The following is a 20,621-nucleotide window of genomic DNA, read 5'->3' on the forward strand; positions in this document are numbered from 1 at the left end:
GATAGGATACTCAAAATACTAACCATTTTTGTATCAAGAATCCTCACAAAATGATTTATAAATAAAGTTTTTATGAATAAAATGTGACTTGTACCAAGTTGTACAAAGCTGTCCTGTTGTGTGCCGTTGTATGATGATAATGAAGATGCTGATGATTTTACAGTGACTACTGGGGATTACTGTAACATGGAGATAGATGCCTGCTACAGCAGTCCCTGTAAAAATGGGGGACAGTGTAAACGAAAGGAGGGAGGATACACTTGTCTTTGTGCACCTAACTTTACAGGTAAAATATATTAATTTTTACCTGCAGTCAGTCATCCTGAGTAAAGTTAAAACAAGTGACTTAAAGTATTTACAAAAAGGGCTGTTATTTTCCTGATGTGGCTTAAGTGGGCACAGAAAATTGCATTTTATTTAAAGTCACCTGTATCTTTTTCTATTCTAGGTCAAATTTAATGAAGGAATACTGCACGTTTAAAACAAGATCAAATTTAATCTACCTTTTTACGCTAACTTTAATGTGTGATATGACTCTTTTCCTTAAATTAAAACCGGAGCAAATCTTGAGTTACATGAAATAGCGTGATCTTATGAAAAAATCCTGTTTTGGAGCACATTTTCCTGTAATAATATCTTAATGTGTAAGATATGTAAAAGATATGCTCAGATGTGATACAGGACTTAATCCCCCCTCCCCCCCTTTTATGTTATTAACTAGTACATGTACTACCAAGCCATTATAAGTTACAATACTAAATATCACAAAATCTGCTCTTTATCATCATGTGAACTTTTGCGGAACTATTTCTAAGCTAACACATACATATGGAATTTCTTTGTTTTCTCTGCATGAAACGAATCCTCTAAAAAACACTAATTCACGCAATCTAGTGTTTCTATAAATGCTTTCACACTATCTGAACTATAATAGCTACCATTATGTGGAGTAATTCTGGGAGTTCATCGAGACTAAAGGATTGTAGCTTGATCTATTGATTATCTGAAATCTGATACTCCATAACGATCCGCCCAACGAGGCAGAAAAAGTTCACTAGACTGCGTAATCTAGGTACGTTGGGTGAGAGGGCACAGCTATTACACAGAATCTGATCTCTTCTGGACTCACTTGAGCCCCATTATGTCGCAGAAAGCACTGGCGGTGAAACTTCTCTTTCTTGTTTGGCTAAAACTTGATCCTCGACTGAGATATCACTATGGTGAAGGGGAATCGAATGTTTTTATGACTGCTAAAAACTCAGTAGGCTTTAAAAAGTTATTAATACTCTCTCTTGTTTAAATGGCCTGAAGAAGACGTAGAGAAATTTGCTGATTGTGAAACTATTAACTGATAGCCACTTTTTGTCTGCAATACCCAGTTAGATGATGATCTATGTATTTAGTTGTTACATTTGTAATAAAATAGCTTGTCTTACATTCTCTCTATATGATTTACAATATATTGATTAGGACCTTACAAAGGCACTCATTTCATACAAAATAGGTTTTTTTGGTACAGAGAAAACGATATTTTATTGAGCATATAACAGTGAACTCTAGCTATACATGCCAATCATAAATCAATTCATTGATTTACATGAGCTAACAAATATAGCAATTTAAAAACTCACTATTGTATGTCTTCCTTCAGGAGTATAATACTGGTAATGATTATAAAAAATTGATGAACATTTGTAGAACAGTTCACTAGGGAGATACATTTATAGACATTGTCTGTGTGTTGTGACACTGAACCAGACATTTGTTATGACATAAATATTACCACTCCAGATTCAGTATAACATACACCTGGTCACTGTTTCACATGTCAGGTATACAGTTTAGAATCAGGTCATCATATGAACTCGGTGATCAGTGGTGATGAATTAAGAGTGATTTATTCATTTATGTAAACCATTTTTTTCCAAAAGAAAGCACATTACCTTATTAGTAAAACAGAGGGTAACTATAAGCTCTAGTTCATGTTATTTTATTGATTTATAAACAGAAAAGTTCCATTTATTATAATTTCATGCTTTAGTGAACTTTTGATAAGTCAGTCTGATACATAACACTGCTGCATGTCGATTGAAAATAATCTATAAGGTCATTTCAGGAGGTTCTTAATCATGTTAATAATTTGGGCATTTATATCCTTTATTGTATTTTTAGGAAAAAAAATGAAATTCAAATATTGTTTTCTATGTTTGTAGGGGAGACATGTGAAATTAACACAAGGAAGCAGTTTGACATCTTGACATGCCCCCAGAATGTATGTCAGTCTCCCTCAGAGTGTGAGGCCAATCAAAACCAGGGAGGGTTTCAGTGTAAAGGCTGTCCTGCTGAGCCTCATTATGATAAATACTGTCAGCTGACCACAAGGAGCTTTGCCATTGGCTCCTACCTCACCTTCCCAGCATTCAAGAGGAGATTCAGATTTAATATTCAGCTCAAGTATGACATTTTTATGATTATATAAATATTATAACAATCTTAAAGAAAGATTACATTGAATAGATTTATGCTATAGTTAGCATTTCCTAGATTGATTCTTGGATTGAGAAGTGCATAACAGTTCAATCAATCTATAGATGTATTTTAATTTTATAAGATATATGTTTAAACAAAAGTATGAAATATATATTTGATTAGAAAGAAAAATATACTGTAGATGTACTTTTCTCCAGAGGGTCATAATTTTGCAGAATCACAATTTCTGTTGGGTAGAAAATTAGGGGAACTTCTTAGATTGGTCTATATATGACTTACATACATGTACTCTAAGTACTCTGGGACAAATTTCTGTGAAAATTTTTTGACCGTTTACATTCTAAATTAATACAAAGTACTTCTACAGTATATGAAATACTTTCCAAAGGGTAGTAACTTGTATTAATGATTGGAATTAATTAAAATGATTGTTGTAAATACTTAATCTTGTTTCGAATTAACAAATTGACTTCCCGTAGGAAAAGTTTACAGAGAGGATTATTTTAAGGGATTAATTTGATAATCCCTGATTAGATAGGTAGGCTGTGATATCATTCAGTCAACTTAAAAGTCTTGATTTTAACCCAGTTTAATCCCATAGTCAACGTTGACTTAATAAATATCTTACGGTAGGTGAGATACGTTTATAAAAACATCAGGCTGATCTGAATAAACAGTGTTTATTTTAGAAATAGATGATGGTGGACGAAAGATATGGTGAATTAGCTTTGTCCTATTCCTTGTGTAGAGGATTGGAAAATGTAATAGAAAAGGATGTCCATTAAAGAAAACATAAAATGAAGATATTTGATGTTTTTGTGATAAAATTTTTTTCTAGCAATGGTATTTTGTTAGACGTATCACTAAATTAGTGTTTATATTTTGAACGAAAACAAACCTTTGAATATGTATATATACATGTAGATATATAGCTGTTGGCTCAGATTAAAGTAATATATGTGTAATATATACCGGTATGTGTAATTCAAAGTTTCAATTCATTTCATATAAAAATAATTTAGAAGTACTTCATTTAACTGAGGTGGGAATTTAAGTGTGTGTGTGTGTTGGGGGGGGGGGGGGGGGGTGTTAAGCATAATATTTTTCAACATCCATCTCTTTGCATGAACTTTATTGATACTTCTCTATAAATAATAATGGAAATATCCTTATTATACACATGATAAAAATGATTAAATTTCAGAGGTACAAGACATTTACTCTTAGATAGATTAACTTTTCTGTTTGTTGTTATAGATTTGCCACCCAGATGAAGGATGGCCTTCTGTTTTACAATGGCCGATTTAATGACAGAAATGATTTTATGGCTCTCGAAATCGTAGATGGTCAACTACAATTCTCCTTCAGTACAGGAACAAATAAAACATCTGTAAGGTCAAAGGTCGAGGGAGGCGTGTCCAACGGGGAGTGGCAGTTTGTACAAGTGGATTACATTAACAGGGTAAGGGGAGATAAATCAATCTTAAGGTCAGGATCGCCCATCTGAAGTATGTTACTGTAGCCCCTTGACATGAAATTTTTGTAGAGGCATGGAAAAATGCCTGATAGAAATCACATGACTTAAGTTATACCTTGCCAAGGGTTCAAAATTAAGTGGAAATATTGAATTTGACCATAAAATACATTTTAGCTAGTGTGTTATATTATAAGCAAAATTTATTGATAAGTTCCAGTTCTGGTTTTTTAATTTACAAAATAAAAAGTGTTCGAATGAATGACTGCATTTCATTGGTTTTTACAGCCATAGAGGCACTTTTCTTTTTTTTTTTTTGGTCAGTCATTTTGGATTCATACCATGATTGTTCCTGATGTAAGTTATTAGATGTTTTTGTTTGATAACGTAAAAGTGTCTAAAGTTAGGTTTAGTTTCTTTTTTTGGAAAAAAATATGTTGGATAAGCCCCACTTAAATTTGGGATTTCCACTAATGACACACCTGAGTTCCCCTTTATTCCTCCATAAACAGATGAGGGACCAATCTCACACATACGTGGGGCCATCTGAAGATTAGTATTAGTAAGTAATGGACAGTACTCCCGCTACATTCTACTAAATAGGCAATCTTTTTTTCGGCGATGTACAGTAATCATGTTAATAGAATCTTTCGCCATACTGCTAGTCCGCCAATCTGTATGTTTTGTTCTACTCTGTGACTAGATGAAAAAGCTTCGATCCACTTAAAAAATGCCCATTCTACATGTCCACTAAAGATCTAGTGATAATTTTATTAGGTCACCTGAGTCACTCAGGTGACCTATTGCTATCCGTTTTTGTCTGTCGTCGTGCGTCGTGCGTTAACATTTAAACATTTTCAGTTTCTTCTCTGAAACCGCTCAACCAATTTCAACCAATTTTGGCATATAGCATCTGTGGGTGAAGGGGGACAAAAATTGTGAATTTCATGGTCCCTGCCCCCCTGGGGCCTGAGGGGTGGGGCTAAAACCACCAAAATTAATGCAATCTTTAAAAATCTTCTTCTTTACTCCTGGACATCAAGCAGTCAAACTGTTGGCATGATTGTAATAAGCATTGGGCCCTCTACCAAAATTGTGAAATTCATGTCCCCAGGGTCAGGGGTTCTGGTGCTAGGGTGGGGCTATATAGATCATATAGTGAAAGTGCATTATTTCTTTGAAAATCTTCTTCTCTGCTCCTGGGTATTAAATAACGTAACTAAGTACATAGTTATGATAAACAAGAGTGCCTCTTCCAAAATTGTGAATTTCATGGCCCCTGGGTCAGGGGTTCTAGTATTAGGGTGGGGCTCTATTGATTATATAGTGAAAATGCATTAATTCTTTGAATATCTTCTTCTCTGCTTCTGGGTATTAAATAAAGTAACTAAGTACATAGTTATGATAAGCAAGAGTGCCTCTTCCAAAATTGTGAATTTCATGGCCCCTGGATCAGGGGTTCTGGTGTTAGGGTGGGGCTCTATTGATTGTATAGTGAAAATGCATTAAATATTTGAAAATCTTCTCTTCTGCTCCTGGGTATGAAATAAAGTAACTAAGTACATAGTTATGATAAGAAAGAGTGCCTCTTCCAAAATTGTGAATTTCATGGCCCCTGGGTCAGGGGTTCTGGTATTAGGGTGGGGCTCTATTGATTATATAGTGAAAATGCATTATATCTTTGAAAATCTTCTTCTCTACTCCTGGGTATGAAATAAAGTAACTAAGTACATAGTAATAATGAGCATGGCTGCCTCTTCCAAAATTTTGAATTTTATGGCCCCTGGGTCAGGGGTTCTAGTGTTAGGGCGGGGCTCTATTGATTATATAGTGAAAATGCATTATATCTTTGAAAATCTTCTTCTCTGTTCATGAGTAATAAATAAATTAACTAAGTACATTGTTATAATCAACATAGCTGCTTCTTCCAAAATTGTGAATTTCATGGCCCCTGGGTCAGGGGTTCTGGTGAAGGGGGGGGGGACTCTATTGATTATATAGTGAAAATTCATAATTTCTTTCAAAATATTTTTTTCTACTCCTGGTTATAAAACAAAGTGTATAGTTATGATGAGCAAGGATGCTTTTACAAAATTTTTAAAACTTGTGGTCCCAGGGGTTCTGTTGTTTCTCTGAAGGGGGGGGGGGGGTTCTTTTTGATAATATAGTGAAAATGTGTGAATTCTTCAACTAATTGCATAGTTATGATGATGAGGGTACCTCTTCCAAATTTGTAAATTTTCAACATCTTGACCATTTAGTCAAGTGTTCTGGTCCTGGCCAGGGCTCTATTAATTTGTATTCTATTGAGTGAAGTTATTCCCCTTTGCTATTCACTTTTGATAATTAATCACTGTAGATAATGTATTTGAAAGGTTAACAGAATAAGAGAATTATGCAAGAACATTTATTGTATAATATAAAAAGTACTTTTATAGTTTTTAATAATCAGGTAGACTTGGAAATAATAGATAAATAAAAATGAAACAAAAATAACTTATCTTCTTAAGTGTTCTTCAAAGGCCAAGTGAGGCCAATTTGAGGGGTAATAATATAGACATTTTGTTAAAAGTCTGCATAGTAATAGTGATAAATGGGGGACAGATAGAAAGATATCAGACCAATTATTTTGTTGATCTTAATCATACTAATTTTCTTGCTATTGGGCAACAATTAAAGCTTCATTTCAATCTCTCACCAGAGGGCGTATTACGCTTCGCTACAACACCTCTGTTAACGTCTAAATGCCAAGATTCTTGGCAAAACTTACCCTGACTTATTGCATAACAAATTATAAATTTTAAAGTTAAATATTTTAGCTTTAAAATTTAAAGAAAAGTTTATGTATGAAAATTAGAAAGAGATATATCTGTATCCCCGTATCTTACAAGGGATTATTTCTCGGCGGGATATTGCATCACTCATGTAGACAGAATATGAAGAACGTGGAAAATTTAAAACGCATTGCCGACAAATATCAACATGGTTTAGTTTTTAAAGACAAACAACTTGCAGCATTGACACATATACAGAAAAGTGAAGGTTATACGCTTGTTAATCTTCCTGTGATAGAGGCCACGCGTCTCCGCCTTCCATACTACCTTTTAGACGTTGACAGAGGTATAAGTGGAGCGTAGCGGGAACGATAACTCTGGATAGAGATTGGCTTCATTTATCAGTTTATGGATCCTCTAAATTGTTGTACTCAGGTGACCGTTAAGGCCCTTGGGCCTCTTGTATTCTTTTTATCTTCTGTTGTCATTTAAAGTCTGTAAAGGTGTCATTACTAAATCTTCATAAAACTGAACTGATTTGTGGTGCACCATAACATCATCTAATGTCGCTATTTTTTATGTTTTATGTGTACGGGCCACTTTCCATTTTCAAATGCTTGGGAAACTGCTGAAAATTAAACAAATTTGTTGAAATTTTCAAAATGATGAATGTCTTATTAGTCATGTTAGTTAGTGACTTAAAAATATGACAATTTTTATGTAAACTTTATCTATTTGATATTTTTATTTCAAAATAATACTTGACGTGTATTCTTTGATAAAACCCTGATTTTTTTTGTCGTGCGCCATAGGACCATACCCTGCATGTGCATATTCATGTATAATAAAATCCTTATTTTTGTCTATCGTTTATAAAAAAAATTAAGATGTACTTATTTATGATAAAAAACATTTGCCTAAAATTTCAGGCATCATTTTTCAATAAAATACCTTGTCCATGATTTTACTGGACAATTAACCCTTGTAGCTTTTTATATGCAGATGGTACATGCATGTATTGTGTTACGTACATACTGCAAATTCACTGGAATGTTTTTAGAAATTAAAATATCTGGTCCACTTTGCAGTTTAGATCACACCAATACCGTTATTATTAAAAATGCATGCAAAATGGAGAAAGGAGTAGAAAGACATGGATGTAAGAGAGCTATTTTATATTAGCCATTTTCACAGTATTTGTGTTTTTTCAAACTCACTTATGTTATAATGCACTCTGCATCAAAATATATGATTAAACCCTTAACAATTATGACCAAATTATGACAAAATGGTACCCCTAACAAGTTAAATGATATATAACACTCCCATGTTCTAGACAATAAAAATATTAAAGATTTACTACCTAAAATATGGGGTATATTTTGCGTTATGCTGTTGCAGCTGAAAAATGGCTTTGTTTTCCAGTTTTTGTTTCAGGAGATTTACAATAGAAACTCTTAGTTATAGATGTCAAATCATTGTGAAATTATCCCTCTTTTATATGCAATTTACTGTGTGTAAATCAACAAAATATTAGCAAAATTATGTGTAAATATGTGAAAATGCAGATACGTTATGAAATTTAATAAAATTCTACTGTTTGAACTTGCAGTTTAAAAAAAATATATGTTAATGCGTTACTCTTACTTTAGGTTCATTTTAAAATTAGAGTTAAATGATAAATGAAACAATAAAGAAAAGTTTGAGTGGATTCTTCGAAACTTTAGAAAATGACAAATTTTCTTCTTACTGGCATAAAAATGTCCCAAAATTCTGTAGTGTCCGCAACATGTGCTTATTCTGGAATGCATTATGAATTATATTTCTTTTATTTTACATGTAAGAGGCCAGTACAGCTACTAATCTATCTACCAAAAAATATCAGACTTTAGCTCAGTGTTGATTGGAATTCTGGCAAATATATTATGTTTTGTAGAGTCCGCAACACTGTAGAGTCCGCAACAGCTTTTTAAATTCACAGTTTCTTCAAAGAAATGTAACATGATTTCAATTGATCATCACTATAATTGTCCAAATATTCAATACAAATATGTAAGGTTACAAAACTTAGTGGAACTATAACTTCATACTTTGAATAACACCCATAATGACTTGTTTATACATAATATTCAAAATCTTTCAATTGTCAGTCTTATGTTATATATTGAAAGTTAATTTTCATGTGGTATTTAAAACTGAATAAGTGGAAACTAAAGAATATATCAAGATGTTAATTGTTAATTAATAAGTCTAGTTCTAATTAATACAGTTGTGTTGCGGACACTACAGTAATAACTATATACCACATTCATTTATTATTTTCACTTTTTATTTCATTACATATTTTTGAAATGTAAAACACTTCTTTGATATTTTGCTCCTTTGATAATACAATTAGTTATAAACTGGATTAAGATAACAAATGGTGATTTTTGTACAAGATAACACTTCAAACTTACTGGTATATATATGGGTTTTAATTTCCAGGCCGGATAGCCATTTTTGACTAGCCTTTTTTATTTCCCTATAATATAACACCATTTACTGTACATATAGAACTAGTTAGAGATTAAGATTTTCAGTTTACTCCATTAAAACCAAATATGGTGTCATATAGCAATATTTCAATATATTGTCGTGTCCGCAACAATTTCAATACTGAAAAAAATTGTGGATGCCTCAGTAAATTCTTTAATTCATTGAATTTATCTATAAAACTATTTGTTATAACTTCTTTAATTGTATTAAAATAAATAAAATCATAGACATTTTTTAAAAAGTGCAAAACAATTATACATCAAGAAATAATTAATGCTCCTAGTTATGTGGTTATTTTCATCTCAATAAACCACATTCTGCAGCTTTTTATATGGTACATTTTCAAGAGTTGATCCTGTGGTATATAATTCAGCCTAGAAATGAACATTTATCAACAATTATTTTTATAAAAATGACAAAAGATTATTCTTATGGTTACTTGTAGTGTCCGCAACAAAAATGCTATGCATTTTCATAGCTAGACAAGATACAAATGAAGATATCCAGGATGTTATGACAAATGTATTTGAAATTTAGAAGTATTCAATTTAATTTTCACATGATAATTATATAGGTCTTATGTGTGATTGTAAAGGTAGATAAACTTAAGGAAGGGAGATAAATTAGGCCAAAAAATTAGCAAGTCATTAATGTGAATAAAATTTTTGTTTTCAAAGAGAACCATAAGATTTTTCTTTTATTTCACTGCAATTAGGTACATAATCGAAACCCGCAAGAAGTTTGGAATGAATAAATATCTTTAATATTTTATTTTAGACATAACAGGTGTAATGTAGTGTCCGCAACACAAGGTCTCACCCAAAATTTGACTTCGCATAACTTTTTTCGTAAGAATGCTTATATAAAAAAATTTGGGACTCATTTGCATAGGTATTGTACTTTCTAGAAAACATGTCAATAATGTGCTGTTTGACTTTTTATTTTTTGGTCCAAGTGCAACACAATTAGCACAAATACTGTGAAAATGGCAATTATATCTAAGGTTTTATTGTGTGTCAGGTATGGTCTGTGTACCATTTGTGTAAAGTTTGATAATGGTAGGTCTATGTGATGATGACTGCTGTGAGGAATCAATGAGGCTTGCATACACAGAGTCATTCCATTATCTCAGACTGTCAAGCATTTTCTGTGTCTATATAAATAAAAAGATATATATATGGAGGGGGAAACATTTATTCACCTGACATTTTAGAAAGAGAGACCTGGGTTAAATGCCTTGTGGATTTTGAATTTGCTAATAATGGGTACAGAATTAGGAAATTATACATAGCATTTTTGTGTTTTAATGCATTTTGTGAATTGTACCCTCACCAGTAACTAAAGAAGTTCAAATTTGCATAATTCAAAATGTTTTTTTAGGCAAATGGAATAAAATATTGATTTATTAGGCTATTTTCACACCCTATTTACATGATATATATGCTGATTAATGAAAAATGTTAATATTTTTTATCTTTATTGTCACACAATTGCAAGAAATACCTGTATAATATAAATAGGAAATTTAAAAATAGGAAAGGAGTTGGGGTATTTGTCCTGTTGAAAAGGAAAAAGTGAATTAAAATTCACTAAGCATTCATAAGGTTCCAATAGTTTGCACTGAGAGCAATTGATTACTTGCCTAACTATTTGTAAGGTAATTAACTACAGAACAAAACTGATACCGTATCTGATGCAGTGAAGGTATTTTATTGATTTTATGACAAATTTTTCCTTGCACATTCTGTAATCTGAAAATCAGAAAATGAATTGCCAGTGCATTAGTTAACTAGATTTTTTTTTGTTGAGGCTGCCTGATATTGTGTTCAGGGTGTCACTTGAAGTAAATTTATTCAGATGCCAATTTTAACAAAAGAAATATTCAGCAATATGATTCTTGTTTGGAAAACCTAGTTATGCATGCATTCATTCCATTCTTAAAAGTTCGCATTGAAGAAGAAAATGTTTAATAACTGTACATGTTGTAGGTAGAGAGTATTAGATGAAAATAGTGCATATCAATGTCTACATTGTAAATGTAATAAAATCATACAGACTGGAATGTGGTCATTTCTTCATAAATTTGAAACTTAATTTATACGTTGTATATAGACTGTATGTTTTATTAATATCTTTCCACCAACAAGATTGAAGGATTGATTTTGTTGTTTGAATGCCACATATTAATATATATCTGGACATGTCTCTGGCCCCTTGATAGGAATGAACTTCATGTTTATGCCCATAGCCCAAATGAAAGTGCAAAATCAAGGTCATATCTCAAAGTTCAAGGTCACTGGCTAATTAGTTGTTGCAAAATTCTGTGGACTATAACTTTAGAACTCTTTATTGGAATGGTGTTAATCAAGCATGTTGTGTATGGCAAAAATAGGTGTCAGGATCTAGCTCAAGGTCAGTTCTCTGTAGTCAAGGTCAATGAATGGCTTATTAGAAGTTGAATTTATGTTTAATATCTTGTAAATTCAGTAGCTTTCAATCCTTTGCTCAACATTTCACCACAAAATCTTGGTATGTTGTGAATCTTCTTTATATTATATGAAAGGATATTTGTCCATACTTAATGTGCAGAGCAAGAAATGTCCCTCAAAGTGATATTTTAGTATTGCTGTTGGTTTGTAATGAACACAGTATGGGTACTCAGACTGTACATGTAGCACTTGGATTGCATAAAAAAAAAACCTAGAGTGTGATATATTGCATTACCAGAATAATTTAAAAGTGTTTAATTTATTGCATAGTTGCCCTATTTGAAATTGTACATTTTTATGTAATTGTTATTTGTTAGAATTTTTCTGGATTTTAAACGTTTATGCAAAGACAAGAAAAATAAAAATTGTGCCCTATTGAAATATGAATATATATCTTTTTGGCAGCAAACTTTTGAAAAATAGTTATAACTCTAGAATTTATAAATAATTTCTTGCTTTGATACTGATCCTGGTAGCTCTAGGGATTTTAATTGTATGAGGGTTTGACATAACCCATCTGTCACAGCTTCCATTGACCAATATTAACAGATTTCTGTCTTTCTTAGTCATTGGTAGAAGTTTATGGTCTTTGTTACATAACACCTGACATAGAATTTCTGTAATAGCATTCTTCAGAAGGCATTGTTCTATATGGTTTATGAGGGTGTCACAACATTAAGTTACTTTTAGGGGGTGGGGCCTAGGAAGTGATATATTGACTAAGGGTCATAAAAGAAGAGATTCCTGGGGTGCACTATGGGGGTATCTGAGGATATGAATAGTATATAGCACAGGTGTCTGTGCATAATTAAATACCTGTACAATGTATGTATTATATAATGTCACATGTATAAAATACACCTATCTGTATATGCAATAAATATTGATTTAGGATTCAATTACTTTAGTGCACATGGTACATGCTGATTTATATGTTTTGCAGTTTTGAAAAACAAATATTGATTGCATGTACAGATAATGCATTTTGCTTCTTTGTCAATCACTGGGACTTTGATACCAATATCTTTCATTAATGGCACATCTTAAAGACAACTTTTTTGCATTTTTTCAGAACCCAGTTATTTTACCTTACTTAATTTTTCAGACTGTTACATTATCTGTTGGGGAGGAATGTGATACACAGATAGGGGTTAAGTATGGACACCTGATATCAGATCATCCCTGTGCTGTGCAGACCACCTTTGAAATCCCGGACATGTAAGATTACTGGGACATAATTAATGTTGCACTGAATTGATTTTGATGACAGAAAGCTTCCATCATTGATGATTAACTATAATCTAGTGACAAAGATTAAATGATTAAACCTTGAATCTTAGACTGTTAGAATGCAAATCTTTTATTAAGGCAATTTGTGTATTGATATTTGTATGAGAGAGATAAAATATGGATATATTCTGGAATGTTTTATTGTGCACAATATGATTGAGTTTCTAATCTTAGAGATAATAAAATCAATTAAATTCAATGAATAAAATATTAAGATCTTTTGCTATGAGACTCTTTTAAATGAGATATCATCTTTAAAAATTTAATGATAAAAGCAAATATAAATCTCTCTGATTCCCCCCACATCCCTCCTCCCCCTCAATTTGAATTCATTTACCATAAGTATAATGACCAGTATTTGTCTCTTGTAGATGTTACACCAATGTGGTACCTCAAGTACAGTGTCCAAAGTTCCTAGACCTGAATGGACCCCTACAAATTGGGGGTCTCCCAAATCTTCAGACTCAGTTCCAGACAGAGAATCGTAACTATAAAGGCTGTATCAAGGACTTCTACATAGACCACAAGCTTCTGGATCTGAACAAATTTGTTCTGAACCAGGGAACTGTAGCTGGCTGTGCAGAGAAAACCAACCAGTGTATATCTGCTCCTTGTAAACATGGAGGTATGTGCACTGAAAGACTTGTTTTTGAGCAGAATATTATGGCTATTTTTTCCTTGTTTTATTTCATTTTTTAAAAGTTTTGGGATATTTTATGGAAGAATCCTATAGAATTTAGAATCACTTGTTCAAGAGTTGAGATGATACTGTATACAGGGAAAATTTGCCCCCATATTATATTCGCCCTCTTTGCCCTTGCTGTATGGGCAAATTCAAAATGAAGCATACTCAATTGAGACATAGTTTTATTCTTGCTGAGCACAAGTGTGACTGGGTGAAAGTAAAATAGAGCAAAATTGTTGTTCCGTAGGTGTGATAGTTTGAAAATAACCTGGGACAAAAATAAAATTGCAAACAGTATGAGCATCTTTTTCGGTAAGAATCATTGTACTTTCTGTCCACCTGATTGCAACCTATATTTCCTGTCTCCACAGGAACCTGTCATGACCGATGGGGGACTTACTTCTGTGAGTGCCCAGACCGAGCTGGGGGTAAGGACTGCAGCCAGGTGATTGACCAGCCAACTCGACTCGAGGGCAATGGCTTCTTGCTGTACACAGAAAACTCACTGACCAGTAAAACCATCCTTTATGCCTGGTATAATGGCATATCCTTTAGGACACGGGCCAGTTCAGGTGTACTGATGTATATAGTGATCAGTGAGGGTTACACCATCACATTAGAGGTATGATGGATCATTCTGACATGAGAAAATATGGGGCTTTAGTTTTACCTATTTTCCAAAAAATAGTAAATTATACACTTAATATAGGGAGAGGATTAAAGCTTTATAGGTAACTTGCATATACATAGTTTAAAGTATAGTCTTTATAAAAAAATTCACATCTGCTTATTTTAAGTTCCTTTGAAACTTGATTGAATGACTTTTAATCTGTCTTGTGAAGTTGAAACCCCAAATTAAAACAATACATCATGATCAATGATTAGGCCATTCCAAGTTTTTTCTATGTTTAGCGTCCACCCATCTTTCAAAAACCTACCTACCTATTCGCAAAAAACGCAAATAATAAACACAGACTATATAATCTTTAAAATGACGTCACTCAAAGCATTTGATTTCTTAAATCTATTATTCTCGTAGAAAGATCTATTCTTTAGCAAAAACAAGGTATTAAATGCTTAAAATATACCTAATATGACATATTGTAGACAGATAATTCGAGAAATTGATAGAATTTAAAGATTTTGACCAGAATAATCAATTTCAGGACTCCTGATTTTGTTTGTTTTTTCTGATATGGGGTGTTAAAAACCAAGGCGCACGCGGACGCTAAACATAGAAAAAACTTTGAATGGCCTTACCTTGAGTTGGAGATATTTTGTAACAAGGTATGTAGAGTTGTGTCCCTTTTGTTCCAGCTGGTTGAAGGATATGCTCAGTACCATGTGAGTGGAGCCAACAGAACATTTGTGTTTGATTATCTCCCTGTAAATGATGGAAAGTGGCATTATCTGGAGGTTAGATGGCCCAGAAATTGGGAGATCATTCTGGTTATGGATTATGGTCATTGGCAGGTAAACTTAATGCACAAAAATTAAACACAAATTCCCCCTCCCACCAAAAAAGTAATATTTTTTTCCTTTAAAGCATCATGTGTATCCAAAATATCCATCCAATTTTTTTTTGCCATACTCTAGTACCGGGATAATTGTCAAATTTTACCCCCTTTTAACCTAGTGTACATGTAATGTTTCTGATGTAAGTCACTGAGTTTTTTTCCTTTTCAGAAGAAGGAAAATATCACAGTCCTCCTGAGTAACAAGATTGTAGATAGAGTGTATGTAGGAGCAAAGAGGGAAAATGATGGCCCAATATCCAAAGGTTTTGTAGGATGTGTGGAGGTAAGGAGTAACCTGTTTTATCTTTGATATAAAAAAAAAAGGTCCACATATATCATGTTTGGCATTGATAAAACCTGTAGATTTATTTGCTGAAAAGAAGGATTATTACATGGTTGTGTTTTACAGAATATAATTGTTGGTAACACCAATACGGCACTTCTTTCACGGCCGTCACACAGCAACACTTACCCAGGATGCACCATTCCAAGTGCCTGTATGGATAACCCATGTTCAGCTGGGGCTACATGTGTGGACCAGTGGGGAAAACATGAATGTGTCTGCCCTAAAGGTCAGTACTACAGAATATTCAGTATTGTGTTAAGGTGGATTCCTATTAATATGATGAATGAAAAGTCAATATTCCTGAAAATTTTGTAGTATGGAAAACGCTCATGTAGCTAAGATTTACATGAGATGTATCTGAGATTCTAAAGTTAGATTACTTAAATCTGAAGAAATCTTTAGTATTTCAATGATGATAAAGACAATACTATTATGGATGGTTTGTGTAAAACTACAGGTACGCTTGGGCCGCAGTGTAAGGACATCTGTAGGAACTATAATCCCTGTCATTACGCAGCCATTTGTCATGGTCCGACCTTTAACCCCAGCTCACAGGCCGGCTATACTTGTCAGTGTGGTCAGCTCCAGAGTGGACGTTACTGTGAATACGTGTCCACTCAGCCATGTGACGATGGCTGGTATGGGTTCCCTGTCTGTGGCCCCTGTAACTGTTCTTACGAACTGGGATTTGACACAAAGTGCAACAAAACCGACGGAACATGCTTTTGTCAGGAGAACTACTATCGACCAATAGGAAGTGACCGTTGTTTCCCATGTGACTGTTATAAGTATGGGTCGACATCAATTTACTGTGACAAGGTCACTGGTCAGTGTCCTTGTAAGAAGAATGTCATCGGAAGAAAGTGTGACCAATGTGAGAACAAATATGCACATATATCATGGAATCCAAATGATGACATTGGATGTTTAGGTAAAAATACATCATGAAATTTAAATCCTCTCTTAAAATCAGTTCTTTTTATTTCTTTGAGCACTACTACTATCTTTGTTAATGATGTATTATCAGCTTGTTTAACGTTTTGAAAAAATGAAGATAAACTTTTATGAAAGAAGTTCTATGTGCTTATCTAATTGAATCTGAAAAAAGAGAAATCTAAGAAAATGCACCTAAGCCTATTACTAATATAAAAGGAAAATTTTACATTGTTTTAGATTGTTTTAGTTATACCATCTTATTCTCTCTTTCAGTCACAAACAGTATGTGTCCTCGTCAGTTCTACAAGATTATGTGGTGGGAGGCGAAGACCTTCACAGAGAGCGGCTATGTCACAGCTGTACAGGATTGTCCATTCGGAGCTGTTGGTAAGTGTCACTTCTAGTCATTGTCTTACTAGTCAAGAAGGGTATAGTGCTATGTACATGTAATTTGATTTAAGTAACACAATTTTTTTAAACATTTGTAACATTGACAAATCTTTGTTTTATGTAGGTGATGCCAAAAGAAACTGCTCTAAGACTGAGCTTTGGTCTGAGCCGGATCTCTTTAATTGTACCAACAAGGACTTTGTCAGCTTAGAAACTCAGGTATATATATAACATAATGGATAAAAAAAATCCCTCATATTGACAGATCTTATTCATTTTTTAAATTTCTGTGTAAGTTTTATTTGGCTATTTATTTGTTTAAAAAAATATATTGCTGGGATTCCATCAGCGGGATTTATATTGATGAAAGAGTTTTGGAGAACACATTTCAAAATGGATATCAGAATTTTGTAATCCTTATCTTAGGGACAGTATTGTATATTATAGAAGACATTCATACACTTTACTACAGGTTAGCCAGATGGAGAACAGAACACTGAACATAACAACATACGTGGCCAAAACTATGGCTGCAAAACTAGCCAGCGCCACGTCTTCTGTCAGGGTCTTGTTTGGGAATGACATCAACATTACATACAGAATCATCAATCAACTGCTGAAGTATGAAAACAAACAGTCTGGACTTGGCTTAACTTTAGAGCAAGACAGTAACTACCTACAGGTGATTAGCAAAAATTAATTTGATTATTGTTTATGTGGTTTCGATGCCATTAAATTTTGCAGTTTTTACAATTGGCAGCTCAATATGAGTTACTATGCAGACTGACATACCAAAGTGTTGCAATGACGCCTGATGGCTTTGTGGTCACTGGTACATGTACTTGGGATTGACAACATGTAACATGTTGGTGATCTTACATGTACATTGCCTTTGTCAACATTTTATTGCATTTTTAGTGCATTTGTGTTTGTTTGTATTGCACTGACCTGTGCAATTGATATCATATTTCTTTGATACTTTTCCTCTTGACATGGCAGAAGCATTCTGTATAATTATTTTTGTTGCTGCAAAATATATCACTTTGGCATTGTAATATATGTCTGCACAGGTTAAATCTGAAAAGCATATTACACAATCATTGAACTGTAGATAAGTGAAAAACATATTTTAGGGGATTTAGAAATAAAGTCGGATGGAGAGAAATATGGCAGACAAAGATAATTCTCTTCCTTTTAGGAGTCGTGTTCAGCTTTAACTGTTATTTGTACATGGCAGTTAAATTTATTGCACTTATTAAACTTTTTGCTGTAGAGTTGAAATGCATTTTGTAATTAAATTGTAAATTTAATTACAAAATGAATTTCAACTCTACAGCAAAAAGTACAATATTGATTTATTTGTTACCTGAGTATTCAAATTAGTTGTCTTCAGTACAATTAACACAACGGTATTGAAATTTAAAATTTCATTTAAAATGAATCCCGTAATCAATGAAAGTTATTGAATTTCAATGAATATTTAAAGAATTAATTAAGCAGCATATATCGACGTGCAGCATATATCGACGTGCAGTCTGCAAGATAGAAATTACCTCACAATCAGTGTTGCTACAGAGTTTTATTATTTCATTTTTTATATGAAAGTTTTGAGCTGTAACAGTTATATTCTTTTTTAAACTGGAGAAAAGATAAACCATACATTAGAAATAAAAAATAAAGTTGCAGACCACACAGTTAATATCTTAAGGATCACACAATGTGGAATTTTATCGATAAATATTCAATTTGAAGTTGAAATAAAATCAACATGCATTCTTGGAAAAACCACAGGACAGAAGAAGAAAAAAAATTGCCAAATTTTTCTGTTAACAGTGAAAATAAACAGTACAGAGAGGAAGAAATTCTGAGATCATTCAATTTATTCTGATACATGTATATATAATTTCAGCACTTGCTAGATGCATTAAGTACAGCTCTGGATCCACAGTATGTATACGAGTGGAATAAAATAAATCGGAGGTCTGGAGGGATAGGAGAGATATTTTATCGTCTAGAGAATTATTTGGATCTCCTGACCCGGAATCTGGACAGAATGCAGAAAAATCCATACAGAGTTGTCTCCAAGCACATTGGTAAGGCAAACATTTTAAACTTGGTAACATGAGAAGGGGATTTTTTTTATTTGTAGTTGTACAAATAAAGAACTAAGAACTTAAAAGTCATGTTGTACCTCATGTAAATAAGATTTTTTTCCCAGAATTCATGATATTGTATGTACATACAATGTATAACATGTACAAGGGAGATATTTGTGTCAGATCAAACTTCAACATGATGTATTTTCTATTTCAGTTTTAAGTGTGGATACCTTGACATCTCGTAACACAACAGGACTGAAGATCCCAAAGTTCGACAACATTGTAGCTGAGTCAACATTTGACGACCAGACCCACGTAGTTTTGCCGCCATCCATCAGCCAATCATCTGTGGCCGAGTACATCCAGCGAGTGATGTCACGTGGATCAGATAAATTCTATGTGTCCTACATGTTATTTAATACTCTAGGTTCCCTATTACCATCTGGTCCTGGGAGTCTACATACCAGCATTGTGTATGTATATATTGCGTTATAAAGTTAAAGTTGATGAATAAGAAGATACTGTAAGTGTATTGTATTGTAAGTGCAGAAATACGAATTAGGGCATATCTGAAAGTGCAAGATATAAATATATGTACTCCAGACATTTAGTGATGTACTTGATTTAATTAGCAGAAGCTGTTTCCACCAATGGCACTAAAAAGAATACAATTGCCAAATGTATACGTTTACAGTATATCAGACACAAATATCTCATCTAAAACAAGAGCTTTGAAAGCAAATATAATATCACTGAGAATTTACATTTTGTGTATATCTGGTTTTATTGTTTAAAATAATTTAGCCTTGTACCTTTAACATTAAAGGTTGAAATGTTGATTTTCATGTTTGTTTTTCTGAAACAATTTTAGTCAGAACCCAGGAAGGGAGCTAGCTGTGAATAGTCCAGTGTTTAGCCTGCTTTTAAGGGATCAAGACTGTGCCATCAATAAAGGATTCTCAGAACCACTGAAATTCCACTTTAAACAGAAGGTCAAGGACAATCGCACAAGTCCACAGTGTGTGTACTGGAAAACCCCCAACAGCGATGCATGTAATCACACAGACACCACTGGTGGCACCAGGTGTGTGTTAAAGAGGACTTGGTTCTTCAAGGCCAGAATTCTGGTCATTTTTGGAATCTTCTTGATGTGCAAAGATACAATTCAGTAAATTGAGCACAATAATATCTGAAGAGGAAATTTTAAGCAAAACATTTTGCAAACAAAACAATGTGGAAAAAACTTGTAATATTAAAGTAAAATAACATTGAACAACTTAATACATGTATCTTAGATTTTAATTTTCAGTTGAAACATTTTCATTGGGTTTTGGACAGATCTATCAATTTTATTAATTATTTTTTTCAGCTACCTTGGTCAGTGGTCAAGTGAGGGCTGCACTGTAGACAGAAGATATGAAATTGAAATCTCAGGTCAAGGGTCACAGGTCACTAAAGACATGTACGTGGTCTGCTCCTGCAATCATTTGACATCTTTCTCAATTCTCATGGAAGTAGCAGATTCTGAGGTATATTCATTTAATTTTGTCTCTTCAAAGTAAAATTTGCTTGATTATCTATGACTTTGTGAAT

General features: G+C 33.2%; 1 protein-coding gene across 3 annotated transcripts in view; it reads left to right on the forward strand.

Moving 5' to 3' along the window:
* Positions 1-20,621, forward strand: part of LOC133187489 (cadherin EGF LAG seven-pass G-type receptor 2-like) — a 56,718-nt gene that overhangs the window by 12,979 nt on the left and 23,118 nt on the right. For all 3 annotated transcript variants that reach the window (XM_061322889.1, XM_061322888.1, XM_061322886.1), the window contains exons 5-21: positions 164-286; positions 2,214-2,454; positions 3,748-3,952; positions 12,871-12,983; positions 13,427-13,680; positions 14,112-14,362; positions 15,058-15,213; positions 15,427-15,540; positions 15,667-15,829; positions 16,061-16,534; positions 16,813-16,926; positions 17,054-17,148; positions 17,402-17,611; positions 18,839-19,022; positions 19,243-19,501; positions 19,900-20,112; positions 20,398-20,557. In XM_061322889.1, coding sequence (XP_061178873.1) covers positions 164-286; positions 2,214-2,454; positions 3,748-3,952; positions 12,871-12,983; positions 13,427-13,680; positions 14,112-14,362; positions 15,058-15,213; positions 15,427-15,540; positions 15,667-15,829; positions 16,061-16,534; positions 16,813-16,926; positions 17,054-17,148; positions 17,402-17,611; positions 18,839-19,022; positions 19,243-19,501; positions 19,900-20,112; positions 20,398-20,557 — 3,329 coding nt within the window. The remainder of the gene's footprint in view (positions 1-163; positions 287-2,213; positions 2,455-3,747; positions 3,953-12,870; positions 12,984-13,426; positions 13,681-14,111; positions 14,363-15,057; positions 15,214-15,426; positions 15,541-15,666; positions 15,830-16,060; positions 16,535-16,812; positions 16,927-17,053; positions 17,149-17,401; positions 17,612-18,838; positions 19,023-19,242; positions 19,502-19,899; positions 20,113-20,397; positions 20,558-20,621) is intronic.

The sequence above is a fragment of the Saccostrea echinata genome, unplaced genomic scaffold, assembly GCF_033153115.1.
Source record: "Saccostrea echinata isolate AGI-Se365-2 ecotype Australia unplaced genomic scaffold, CSIRO_AGI_Sech_v1 ptg000015l, whole genome shotgun sequence".
In the NCBI taxonomy this organism is placed as follows: domain Eukaryota; kingdom Metazoa; phylum Mollusca; class Bivalvia; order Ostreida; family Ostreidae; genus Saccostrea; species Saccostrea echinata.